At 26.2% G+C, this 13,341-nt stretch overlaps 1 protein-coding gene across 1 annotated transcript; it reads left to right on the plus strand.

Annotated features, from left to right (window-relative positions):
* Window positions 1-2,984: 2,984 nt before the first annotated feature.
* Septin2 (septin 2) lies at window positions 2,985-10,913 on the plus strand. Its single transcript, XM_015524958.2, has 9 exons — window positions 2,985-3,217; window positions 3,284-3,413; window positions 3,485-3,627; window positions 4,358-4,551; window positions 5,530-5,641; window positions 6,768-6,960; window positions 7,035-7,162; window positions 7,225-7,398; window positions 9,501-10,913. Exons 1-9 carry the CDS (start codon window positions 3,191-3,193, stop codon window positions 9,669-9,671), a joined length of 1,272 nt encoding a protein of 423 aa, XP_015380444.1. The 5' UTR covers window positions 2,985-3,190; the 3' UTR covers window positions 9,672-10,913.
* Window positions 10,914-13,341: the final 2,428 nt, after the last annotated feature.

Raw genomic sequence — 13,341 nt, forward strand, 5'->3', positions numbered from 1 at the left:
TATTTTGTAGTAGGTACCCGATTGTTATGCTGCGAGTTTCTTTTATGAAACTTGATTTTTATAAACTTGATAATTCATAATATTGATGATTTGATATATTTATACAGGTACAGCTTGCCAATTCTTTAAACGTACGATCGGCCAATATCACTTGTTTCTGTTAACATTTAATTATTTAAATAATTTCAAGATATAAAATTAAAAATATTCTTTGTAATAAATTAACTATATGTCTATACCAACTCTATTATATAATAATATGTAATGAATTATAACTTGATAATTGATAGGAATATGTAAAAATTTTTGAAGTTCATAAGAATGCTATACTCAATCATATAAAGTGTAAATATTATATTATAAGTATGAAATATTTTGAGAAATATGCAAAAAACTAGGTTTTATATTTCAAATCTACTCGTAAATAATTTAAATATAGAGAAGTGTAATATAATTATTCGTATTAAAATAATCACTCTGTATACATCTGCATATATTGTAGAATTACTAAAATTGGTGGTAACAAAAAATATAATTAATTAAGTAAATTAAATATTTAATTCACCGATTAAATTTTAAACGAGAGTTATTATTTCTTGCATGGATATAATATACGTCATATAATTAATGTAAAAAGACTTAGACCTGTCCGTAAAATTAATTGTGTTGTTACGAGTGGTTTTTTTTTTGTTTATACTAACTTTGACACGCACATTCAATAGGCTTTAACAACCTATATCATTTAAATACGATGGAAAACACTTTACGTTTTCTTCTCCAGGTACAATCTAAATTATATCTAAAATAAGTTAAAGACGAAAATTCTAATATTGTTATGACATTGACCTAATTATACTGTGTGCTTGCATTCTATGCTTACTGTATCAGTGTTATATATTTTAGATACTGAAAGAAGCTGCAGGTTTTTGTAATCTAACATTTTATAATTAATTAACTTCTTCTAAAAACTTTTTATGAGCTGGAAAATACCAAAAAGTTCCACACAGTCCTTTTATGGAACGGAATTCAATGAAAATTATACCTAAACACTTTAAAAATATAATTTTTTTAAATTAGTTGGTAGTACATCACAGTAGGTTTCTCGGGTAAAAAAATAATGTACCTAATACAAAAATGTCCTATAACAGTCAGGTTACAAGTTGGTATTCCTATTAATTAATTTCAATAATAGTTAATTAATTGTTAAATATTCATAGACTAGCATTTGGCCAGAAAAATATAACTGGTAGTTAATAGCTTAAAATTATATTAAATAATCAGAATGAAAAAACTTTTTAATTTTAATTTTTATAATTTTAATTTTAAACGAGATATTGGTTTTTTTAAATGATATTGTCTTTGGTAAAAATAACAAATAACAACAACGGTTATGTTATTATGCAGTACCTACTTATGTGTTATGTGAACCCTTTATTTATATGGTTATACCTATGTATTTATTTATAATATGCAAATTGATTTCATTATATATATTATATGCAACGATGTTGCGCACAATGTTATTATTATACATTTATACAAGTTTATTTAGTTGCGCTGTATACAAGTCGATGTTTACTATTTTTTTCACACAACTGGACACCTGAAACCTCACAATATCTTGTCCAAGCATAAGCATTGAATAATTTTAATTTCTATGTGAACGTAATATAAGACTATAAGAGTACACTTTTATACATTTTTTTATTAATAGTTTCACCATTAAAAGTTTTAAAAAAATTATGAATTCGTACAACTCACGGGTAATATATAGATGATAGATGATTTTTTTGTTCACGATAGAAACATCAGTACATCACTGTAAATAATGTATAACTTATATTATATTCTTTTTTGACACGGCTATCGACGGGAACGACTAACTAGGTATAATAGTTGAAACGAAAACAATTTTATTGATAATACATTGATTCTACAGTTTTTTTACGTGAAAAATCTACTATATATAATATATATACATTCGTACCACTAGGCGATTAATATAACAAACAACAACCATTTATATGTATTATATTACATCGATATGTAACTAACGACGTAAAAAATCGTTAAGTACTTACAATTTATGATGCAATTTTGAAATAATAAAATGTGTATAATAATGATAAAATGTATAATAATTAATCATATAAATACCTACGTACATTTTTTACGAAAACGACTAAGTGTATTATAGTTTAACATAAATTTAGTTGATATTTTTGAGTATAGAAGTTTCATGACATCAATAAAAATAAATATTTTGTGTATGCACACAATGTTCCAATATCTGAACCTGCAGTGGCGAAACGAACCTAAAATAACCCATAAGCAAACTTACAATTTACACACCCACTCACCGACTGTAGGCTATAGGTATATATATATATATATATATATATACTTTAAATATATATATTTAAAGTATTTTTTTTTCAATAAACATTTACCTCCAAACCTTAAAAAAAATCCAGAAGCAATCGCTTCTCAAAGACCACGGTCGTTTCGCCACTGATCTGAACCATGGTTCAGAAATTTTTGTACGAGCAACGGCCACCGGATAATAATATATTAATATGCTTTGATCACGGTGATAAAATATGGACAGCTTGCTGTAATAGGTACAGCTTATACGGCTATGCGTATCACCATAAATTGTAGTTGTAATTTTTATTTTATTCATTAATGACCTCCGAACACGTCACTGATTGATGATCTCTAGTGTACGGACGAATGGACGATCAACGAATTATTGTAGTGGTTAGTACTGGTTACAATAATGTACAATAACGCATAATAATAATATAATAATAACATTTTGTATAGATGAAAAAATTAACCGTGGATATTATAATGGATGGCGGTGACACCGTCGCGCCATCTGCCGGTAAGCTACGTAAGGTGGGGAGGTTGATTACTTTTGATAAGACGGCGTTCGACTACTTTAGTCATCCAAATATCCAATGAGAATGAGTCATTGCGAACGCTATCAAGACGGAATTTGACGATAAAAAAAAAAAATTAAAAAATAAGAATAACATTTAAATTAGTAAACATTGCCTTGTACTTTTGTAATTAATTTAATTAATAGGCGTTGTCGAAGAAATCGTTCAACAAGTAACGAGATTTTTTTCACGTCGACATCAGACGTTGATCGTTTGAAGCGGACACACGCCATTTCTTCAGGATCATGGCCGCAGTAATGAACAGACCGAAGGTATGTGTTGTGTGTGTTTTTAGTTTTGCCTGGGCAGTAAATTCTATTTTACTAATTGTGTTACAGGTTGAAGAGACCAACAAGTCGACAATGCGCACCCTCAATCTGAACGGACATGTAGGGTTTGATAGCATGCCCGACCAGCTAACACATAAGTCTGCTCAAAACGGCTTCGTGTTTAACATACTGTGCATTGGTGAGTTGGATTAATACACGATCAGACAGCTTAATCGTAGGTTTGACATGGATTTTTTGTTATGTTTTCAGGTGAAACAGGTCTAGGAAAATCGACTCTTATGGACTCATTATTTAATACCAATTTTGAATCCACTCCATCCACACACAATTTGCCAAATGTAAAACTCAAGGCTCACACTTATGAATTGCAAGAGAGCAATGTTCAACTTAAGGTAAACATTTTGGGTATTATTATTCTCCACAAATCAAAATATTAAACATCTATAGACTCACTTTGTAACACATTTGGTTATTAACTATTTACTGAAATGGTTTTATTATAATCTTAAAGAGAAAACGTTTTATGGTTAGCTTTAATTTTAGTTATTTTCAATAGTGTTATAACACACTTGGTTTTAGACGTTTAAATGTAGTTCATATATAAGCCTAACAACAATCTACTGCCATAATTTTAATAATCAAAATAAAACTGATTTTGATGTTTTTTTTAAAATTCTAAACATAAATCTAGTAAAACTATTTGTCCAATAGTTTTGTCAATGTTCAAAATTTGGATGTTTATCAAAACTAAAAATGCACTAGGTACAAAAACAAAAACTTAGGTAGAATATTTAATTTCTAAATTTTGTCTAGTTGCATAGTAAACAAATACTTCAATCTGGTGCATTAACCATAAAAGGAAATAGGGGAAAAAATTTCACCTCATCAACTGATTTAAGTTATTTTTTTATTTCTATTAATGTGATAGTTTACAAGGTTTTCAATTTATAATCATATAAATAACAAATATCAACGTCAATTTAGTTATTTCATTAAATTGTAATCAAGCAAATTATCTAACATTAACAAATATAATATTAATGTTAAATGTATCAAGCATAAAAACAATTATTATTATCATATTATTATTAATGGTGTTTTAACTATATTTTATTTATTTAGTTGACGCTTGTTGAGACAGTGGGTTATGGTGATCAAATAAATAAAGAAGACAGTTTCAAATCTATTGTAGATTACATTGATACACAATTTGAATATTATTTACAAGAAGAACTGAAAGTAAAGCGTTTGCTGTCTACATATCACGACACAAGAGTTCATACCTGTTTGTATTTTATCTGTCCTACTGGACATGGGTATGTTATAACTTATAATAATCTTAACTCAAAATTTATTTTGTTTCTACTGGATGTTTAATATTATGTTTAAATGAGTAACACAGTGTTTAATGGTATTCTACCTAAAAGTCCGACAAAAAAAGACCCGTGAAAAAAAGTCCGGTTTATTTATTATACATATATCGTACAAGAAAACATTAATGTTATTAAAAATAATAGCAATAATTTATAATACAATTATTACAATCAATGTTATAGGTAGGTACAATAAAAATAAAAATGTTACATAAAATATGACATTATAATTTTTTGGTTAGGAATTCATAACTCCGAACTAAGTGTTGAAGAGTTTTTAACACAAGTGGGACATAATATTAGGACACGGCCTAGGTGATTAATGTTTTCTTATATGACATGAAATTTTCTTTTTCTTTAAAAGTAACAATCAATCTGACCAAAAAGTTATAATGTCATATTGTATGTAATGTTTTAATTTTTATAGTACCTACCTATAATATTGATTGTAATAATTGTATTATAAATTATTGCTATTATTTTTAATAACATTAATGTTTTCTTGTACGACATATGTATAATATATAAACCGGACTTTTGTTCGTAGATTCATGTTTAATATATATACCTATGTCATTAACCTATACTTGGTCCGTGGAGAGAATATGGTTACTTTGCGTGTTTTACTGGCACTGATTAGTAGTGAGATTTGGGTTGTTGAGGCCGGTATGTGTTTTGGTTTGTGTGCAACCACATTATTATGGCAAAAGGAATTAACAATATTTTAGTGGTTATTACCTATTATTTTATCATGATAGGTGCTATTCTCATTTTTTATTAATATTATTTTTAATTTCATATTTTATACTCCAAATGTTCTGAAAATAAAAATTTAAATACAATATAATAGTTGATTCACTTAGTTTAGAATTTGGTTTAGTAAACTATTTAATTTATAATGTTATTTTGTATATTTTATAGATTAAAATCAATTGATTTAGTGTGTATGAAAAAACTTGACACCAAGGTGAATGTGATTCCAATTATTGCTAAAGCAGACACTATCTCCAAATCTGAACTACAAAAGTTTAAGGTAAATTATTTTTAGTACAAAACATTGTTCAATATCTACCATAGTTATTTTTTCTGACTTACGACATTAAATAGTAACTTGTTTATTAGTCATCTTAAGAGGACACCACAGCTGCTTGCGGTGTTTCCTTCTCAGAAACTCAAAATACAACAAATTTTACATTCTTGTTAGGTTAAGAAGACATTATACCCACATGTGTTGTCTTCGTCTAACAAGTCCATAACATAACAAATTTTATGTTGAGCAGATCACGTTTAGCTCCGTGAGTTTAAAATTTAAAGTGAATTGCCCTATTATAAAAAATTAAAGGTAACATTAATATTGAGGGCTTCTTGTAGGCTTTTTATTATATTTTAATTTTAAAGCAAGTTATAAGTATTTTAAAATTGTAAATTGTTTGTAAATCTTAAAATACTCATAACTCGCTTTCAAATTAAAATATAATAAAAAGCCTAAGAGATTATTAATTCACTCTAAATTTTAAATTCACGGAGCCTAATGTGATCTTCTGAGTGTAAAATTTGGAATGTTACGCACTTGTAAGATGGAGATAACACATGTAGGCATAACATCCTTTTGAGATTATTGTTTAGAGTATCTCTGAGACTTTTATTAATATTTTAATTTTGAATCGAGTATTTAATAATAATAATTTATAAATAAATTACAGTTTTAAATTTTAACTAAACTTGCTTTGTATTTAAAATATTGATAAAATTCTTTGAGATACCCCTAATAATCTTGTCTTTAAGTTGTATAAGAAGTCAATTTACTCTAATTTAAAAAATAAAAAGGTTAGATGGACATTGTGAATATAAAATTTGTTATGTTATATATTTGTAAGGCTGAGATGAAATATCATGAGTTTTTAGCATTTTTTTAATTGCGTAGTGATAAAATATATTTACTGGTTAAATATTATTATACAGCCACAAAGGTGGAATTAAATCTTTATAGTTTTATTTTGGTAGATATCATACTAAACAATGCAATATGCAATAATTAATAGATAGTATACTGAATCTGTACCTTATTTTTAAGAAAATATGTTGTGATTGTGTACCTCTTTAAATATTATTATTATTATTAAAATTTAATACATTTCTTTTAAACTTACATAAATCAGACAAAAATAATCACTGAATTACGATCAAATGGAGTACAAATCTATGAGTGCCCTACTGAAGATGAGACTATAGCTGATGTTAACTCTAATATGAATTCTCATGTACCATTTGCTGTTGTTGGAAGCACAGATTTTGCCAAAGTTGCTAACAAAATGGTGCGTGCTCGTCAGTATCCATGGGGAACAGTTCAAGGTTAAAAGAATAATTTTAACATAATTTGTATTTTTTTTTACTGTTATACTAACTTGTTTAAATTATATTAACAGTTGAAAATGAATCACATTGTGATTTTGTTAAATTGAGAGAGATGTTAATTAGAACTAACATGGAAGATTTGCGAGAAAAAACTCACGAAAAACACTACGAATTGTATCGAAAAATGCGTTTGGAACAAGTAAATTTAAATTAAATTAAATGAATCAATGCATCTTGTAAACTGTATTACATATTTTATAGATGGGCTTTAGTGATGTGGACAATGAAAATAAGCCACTAAGTTTCCAGGAATCTTTTGAAGCAAAGCGTAGTCATCATTTACAAGAGCTGCAAAACCGTGAAGATGAAATGAGACAAATGTTTGTTGTTAGAGTAAAAGAAAAAGAAGCAGAATTAAAAGAAGCTGAAAAAGAGGTAACTTAAAATATTTATTGTGTATGATCAAGATTGTTAGTTTAACTAGATGATACAATATGGCTCCAATACATTTTGTCCATGTCATTGTGATGGTACAATGTTTCATGAAACATTTAGTTTAAATTTATTATATATTACGTTATATTTTTTTTCTTTCGTAACTTATGCCTTCAAGACCATGTCGTTCAACAAATTCAACATTATATTACAATTTATAAATCAACTGCTATCTATTTAATTAAATTATATCCAATGTGAATAAATAATCATATAATGTATCAGTAAATTAAAAAATATACTAACAATACATAAAAAAATTCTATATGACTGATAAGAGATAACAGGAAAAATACTATTAATATTGAAAAAGATATAAATTGCTTTATCTGTTAAAAATAATAAAAACAAATTATGAGTGCTAGTAAATGTATTATAAATTACAATCACTTTATTCTGTAATTCCTTTCTATTACTAGCCAGTTATTTAAGAATGTATATTTATTTTGGCAAACTATAAACATAAATTAAAGTTTTTTTTTAGGTCAGAATATAAAAATATATATTTTTAGGTTGGTTAGATTTTTCCTGTCTTGGTTGTTCAACGTAAGTATATAACATTTAATATTTCTAAAAAAATTGTACTATGTTTTAGCATCTTTGTTCATGATTCAAATAAAATTAATTATTATTGTTATTTAAAATGTAATTATTAATATAATAGCATTTACATTAATAGTTAACTAATCATTCTCTATGAATCTTAAAATATTTTATTACTTCATAAAATACTTAATGTTAGAATGGGGCAATAGGTATTGACACACTATATATTTCTGTATTTTGATAAATTTAATAACATGAAATTCAGAATGATAAAACTCAAAAAATTTTGGTGATTTTCATTCAATCAATTATTTTGCTAGGTTTCTTACTGATAACTTAAATTAATTAATTATGCAGTTTTTGCTATCCTTGTAAGTTATAGCAGTCAGTCGAGCTATATATTGTTACACATGCCATACATTTAGAAGACTTGTTATGTATTTATATGTGTGTTTCATGAAAGCAATAAGGAATATATAATATGAAATATTATGGGCTTGAGAGTGCGTTTTTAAGATCCTATTTGGACTGGTCAAAATTTGTCCCTCCCTCTATTAAAAATTTAAATGCTGTCACTGTTTTACGTAGAGTATTTTGAAATGTATTTTCCTGACATTGTTTAAAGTTTATTTGAGAATATAGAATTCTATTGCAGCTAATGTAAAGTTTTTCCCTAAAAACAATAAAATCAAAATCAGTCGAGATAATTTTGTCAATGGTTAAAATGGTTTGATTTAATTTTCTGTACAATTTATTGTTTGGCTTTCTCAATAGGTACATAACTTAACATAAGTTGCCTGTATTTTTGCAAATTTTTTCAATGAAAAAGCTATTTCCAACAATCAGCATACACTGGCCCTGATATAATAACTTAATACATTTATTAACATTTTTGTTATGGATATTAGTCTTTTTCAAAATCATTTTATAATCATTTATTAGTTTTTTGCATTATGCTAATTTTAAATTAAGTAATAGGGAATTTTCTAGTTATATTTAGTTAGCTTAGTTCATTCTTAATTATGTTACAATATATAGTTAAATGTTACTACGATATATAACTGTTTAATGTACATAATGTCATAACTTACTGTATAAAAAATTAACTTTCGATTGTTCTTCCTTCATGCTCTGAATAATAATTGAATAATAATAATTGTTTGATTTTTAGAAGGGTCTCGCATTATATCCAGCTTTAATTAAAAATTCTCTATTGTATGCATTAATTATCTTTGATCAATATTTCATATTCTTTGTTTTAAAAAAAGAATGTCTATTTTTTTTATGATAATTTAATGACTTATGAAAAAAATATTTCATAGATACAAATTATAAAACATTATAACTTTATAACTACCAAGTATGCAATGCTGTTTAATAGAAAATGTTTATTTATCCTATATTTTTGTATGTCATTATATAAATTACACTATTAATATATATGTATTTCTGTTCAAACATTTTTAATTTTATTAATACAAATGTATGAATTGCAGTTACATGCCAAATTTGATAAACTGAAACGTGATCAAGATGACCAAAAGAAAAGGTTGGAAGAACAGCGAAGAAAGTATGAAGATGATCTTATGGAGTTCAGCAAAAGAAAGCAACAGTATTCTAGCATGGGACATCATACTCTCACATTAGGCAAGAGTAAAAAGAAATAAACGGTATTCTTTTAAGACAAATATGATAAATTATTGTAATTTTAATTTTATGAGATTTTGATAATATATATTATCATAAATTATTTTACATTTATTTATTAAACTAATGCACTTATTCATTTATCTATTCTATTCAGATAGTAAGAAATGAATTTATACTTACTATTTTGTATGAGATTAATCAATGTCATTAATAAATTAATAAACAAATTGTAGATTTTTAACATTCCAATATTATAAAATTGAATGCATACTTAAAAAACTATTTTATAGTTATTATTATTTGCTATTATAATGTTTTATTCACAATAAGTATATTGTATATAATAGTGTTAAATGCTATTATTGTATCCAATTCTTAAAATATACTATTTCCTGTATTAGAATATGAATAGAGGTTATTGAACATAAACCTCCCAATGGCTATATCCAATTATTTTTATACTTCTTTATTTGTTATTATTTATTCCTTTATAAAAATTAATACTAATAAATCAAAATCCATTATATATAATTTTTATTCTTATGATAAAATATATTGTGGACATCACAACTACTTTTGTTTGTGCCAAATTTTAAATTCAGTCAAATAAGAATAGTAAATGTTTGTCTTCCTAAATATTTTTTTCCCTAGAAATAATTAATTAAAAATATTAACTACAAATTTTATATAGATTAATTTTTAATCGTAGTTATATTATTCCTAGAATTTTTTTTTGTAATTGATTTTTTTTAATGTTGTGCGTTTATTATTGTGTACAATTTTTTTTCTTCAATTGTTTGTGTTAACTGCAGTATTGGGAAAACTAAGATTGTAATAAATTGTGTATTTTGGTTTTAAATTAAATTTTTTACCTTTGTATCTACCTAGCAGATAAAACATAAAATGCTATTATCAAATTTTAATGTTTTAAATGGTCCAATATCTGCATTTATATACATGGTAATTGGATTTTGAATAAGAAATATTTTATATTATAGTCAAATCTGCAGTCTTTATTTTACCTAAGAATATAGACATTTTGTATCCTATTTCTCATTAAAATATTGTAAACTTATTACAATTTTTATTCATATTATTTATAGCTTTTGTGTGGTATAACTTTAATAAACATTTTTACAAATACATAACAATATCTAGCCCATTTAACGTCCTTGTTCAGAAACCGTATAAATCAATAACTATTAGCTTCCAGATTATGTGCTCAAACTAATTTTCAAATAAATATTGTGACTAACTAATGTATTGTAAAATTATTTGGGTATAGCAGTTTGATGGTTTTTTGTCATAACAACAATGTGTGTTCAAACGTACAATGTGTGTATACAATACAGTATAGTTGATTAGAAGATGAACGATTCAATTTATATGTTGCACCAAAACAATTTTGACATGTGTATTGACTCATAGAAACAGCCAATGACATATTATGTCCATTGCAATATTGTTTTACAAACCAAAGAATAATAATAACTAAATAAAAGAAAAATTAATTATGATCAAATTAATTGTTTTTTTTTTTTTTTTTTTTTTTTTTTTTTTTTGTTGTTGGCTGCGTAAGCATATTTAATATTAGTAACATCAGAGAAGCTTTCCATGATTGTGCAACATTTTGGTGGAATGATTCTTGTAGAATCTTTTAAAAACCGATTAAAAATTAAATCATTATGTAAACATCAGTTAGCAATTTTATATTGTATTTTCATAAATCATAATACCTACAATATAAGAATATTTGAATGCATTATATATATTTTATACCTCTCTTGTTGTTTAATTACTAATAATAAAATCTGCTCACCAATTCCATACAAAATATTTTAAAATATACCTAATATAAAATAGCCAATAAGTATCTTCTTGCCCCTTGATGATAATTTTATTAAATGGTTGTTATCAGTCATAGTAGTTCCATGATTATAATAATATATATGTGAAATGTGTATATTAATCATTATAATAGTCATCAACTATCATCTACCTTAATAAATAAAGTACCCCTTGTCTCTTGAGTTGATTTTTTTTTTTTGATTTCTTCATTAACTCAGTTCATTGGGTTGACTTAGAGAGGGAACTGTCCATATAATAATATGTTAAACATATTATAGTAATCCAACATTTGATATAAATAGTTGTGCAGTTTTTTAGATGTTGACCTAGAAAAAGTGTGTTTATATCCTACATGAATGAACTTGACTTTAAGTTGTGTATTGTACCCATGTCCTCCCTTCTTCGTCTCACAACCTGAGGACGTCCATAACGTTTAATAAACCGAAAGTCACAATATCATTTAGATACCATATAGGTACACATTATTTATCCATCGATGTAACCTATAAATCGGTCAAGGCTCGTTGCAAATAATTTCTATCTAATCTAATATTTAGTATTTACAGAAAAAATCGTGCAAGTACCATAGCCACGCAGCTGATATCGTGAGCGACAAGTGACAACCTTGTGGATAAAAATTATTGTCTTTCATACACCGTTACACCGTGTCTAGCGACAAAACTGAACAAAACCTTACACAACTATACTTAATCATTGGTAATAAATTCATCTGTAGCTCTATATTTTAAAATCAATATTATTCCGTGACTGTTCTGGCGTGTGTATAGGGCGGGAAACTGCTCTTACCGACATTTTTCAATAATGTATCTAATAGGTATTAGTATTAATGTTAATATTATTATGCGTTTGCGTTGGTATTAAATGTAAATTTTTTACTAAGAATGCAACATGGGGGTTAATGGGGCCTAATTATAAATATACAGTTGTATGTACGAAAATTTAGCCCATAGGTCAGGTCACCTAATGAAACTTACCCCCCCCCCAAGTATTTCTTAACTTGATCTCGTAGGCATAAGAAATAATTGATACGTGTCAATTGATATTTCTTCCTCGTTCTGAAGCAAATTTATGCCGATGATTTAATTCCAGTGCGACGTCTGATAATATTTTTGTTTAGTGCATATAAAATATTAACATATTATCATGTATATGTATATAAAATATAGGTAGCTACTGAAATACGTATCACGACTAGATATATTTTATTGAACTTTGAAATTTAAACACATCACAGTATAGGTATTTTTTAAATTTTTTTACCAAGAGTAATCAGATTACTTCGTTAAACCAAAATCGTATATAACTATGTAGGTATATCTACTTGAAACGTGACGCTCGAATTCATTTTTTATTTTTTTTTATTGAAACGACTGACTTTCAAATGTCCTTTAATATTGACCAAGCTTATAAGGATTGTAGCCTGAAGGTGTATTAGTGTAGGACGTAGGTTACTGTTTTAAAGTTAAAATTATGCGTACCGTGTAATAAATAAATAAATAATAATTATATATTACACATAACCGATTAAGAATTATTGGATCATGATAGTGGAACGCTACCAGCTACATAGGTAGGTATAGAAACGATATCGAATTAAAATGTTACATTGTCGTCCAACAACGATCTATATAAATATAATATAAATGATGGCAGTTATTGGCACTCTACAGAAATCGATATTCACCCATATCTTTTAACCACCTAATCCTAAGCAGCAACGTGAGGAAATTTATTATTATACTGTGCAGGATGCGCTATAAAGTAGTTTTGGATTTATTTGTCTATAAACTATTAGATTTAGAGCAGTGCAGTTGCAGT

This window comes from Diuraphis noxia, unplaced genomic scaffold (assembly GCF_037042655.1).
Source record: "Diuraphis noxia isolate RWA-SAM2 unplaced genomic scaffold, SU_Dnox_SAM2 contig0005, whole genome shotgun sequence".
Lineage (NCBI taxonomy): Eukaryota > Metazoa > Arthropoda > Insecta > Hemiptera > Aphididae > Diuraphis > Diuraphis noxia.

What these genes read in the sequence shown, in the direction of transcription:
- Septin2 (XM_015524958.2), top strand. Translation starts at nt 3,191, where the DNA reads ATGGCCGCAGTAATGAACAGACCGAAG. An exon ending in ATCTGTCCTACTGGACATGG is followed by an intron (nt 4,552 to 5,529) that starts GTATGTTATAAC and finishes TATATTTTATAG; the next exon opens with ATTAAAATCAATTGATTTAG. An exon ending in TCCATGGGGAACAGTTCAAG is followed by an intron (nt 6,961 to 7,034) that starts GTTAAAAGAATA and finishes TTATATTAACAG; the next exon opens with TTGAAAATGAATCACATTGT.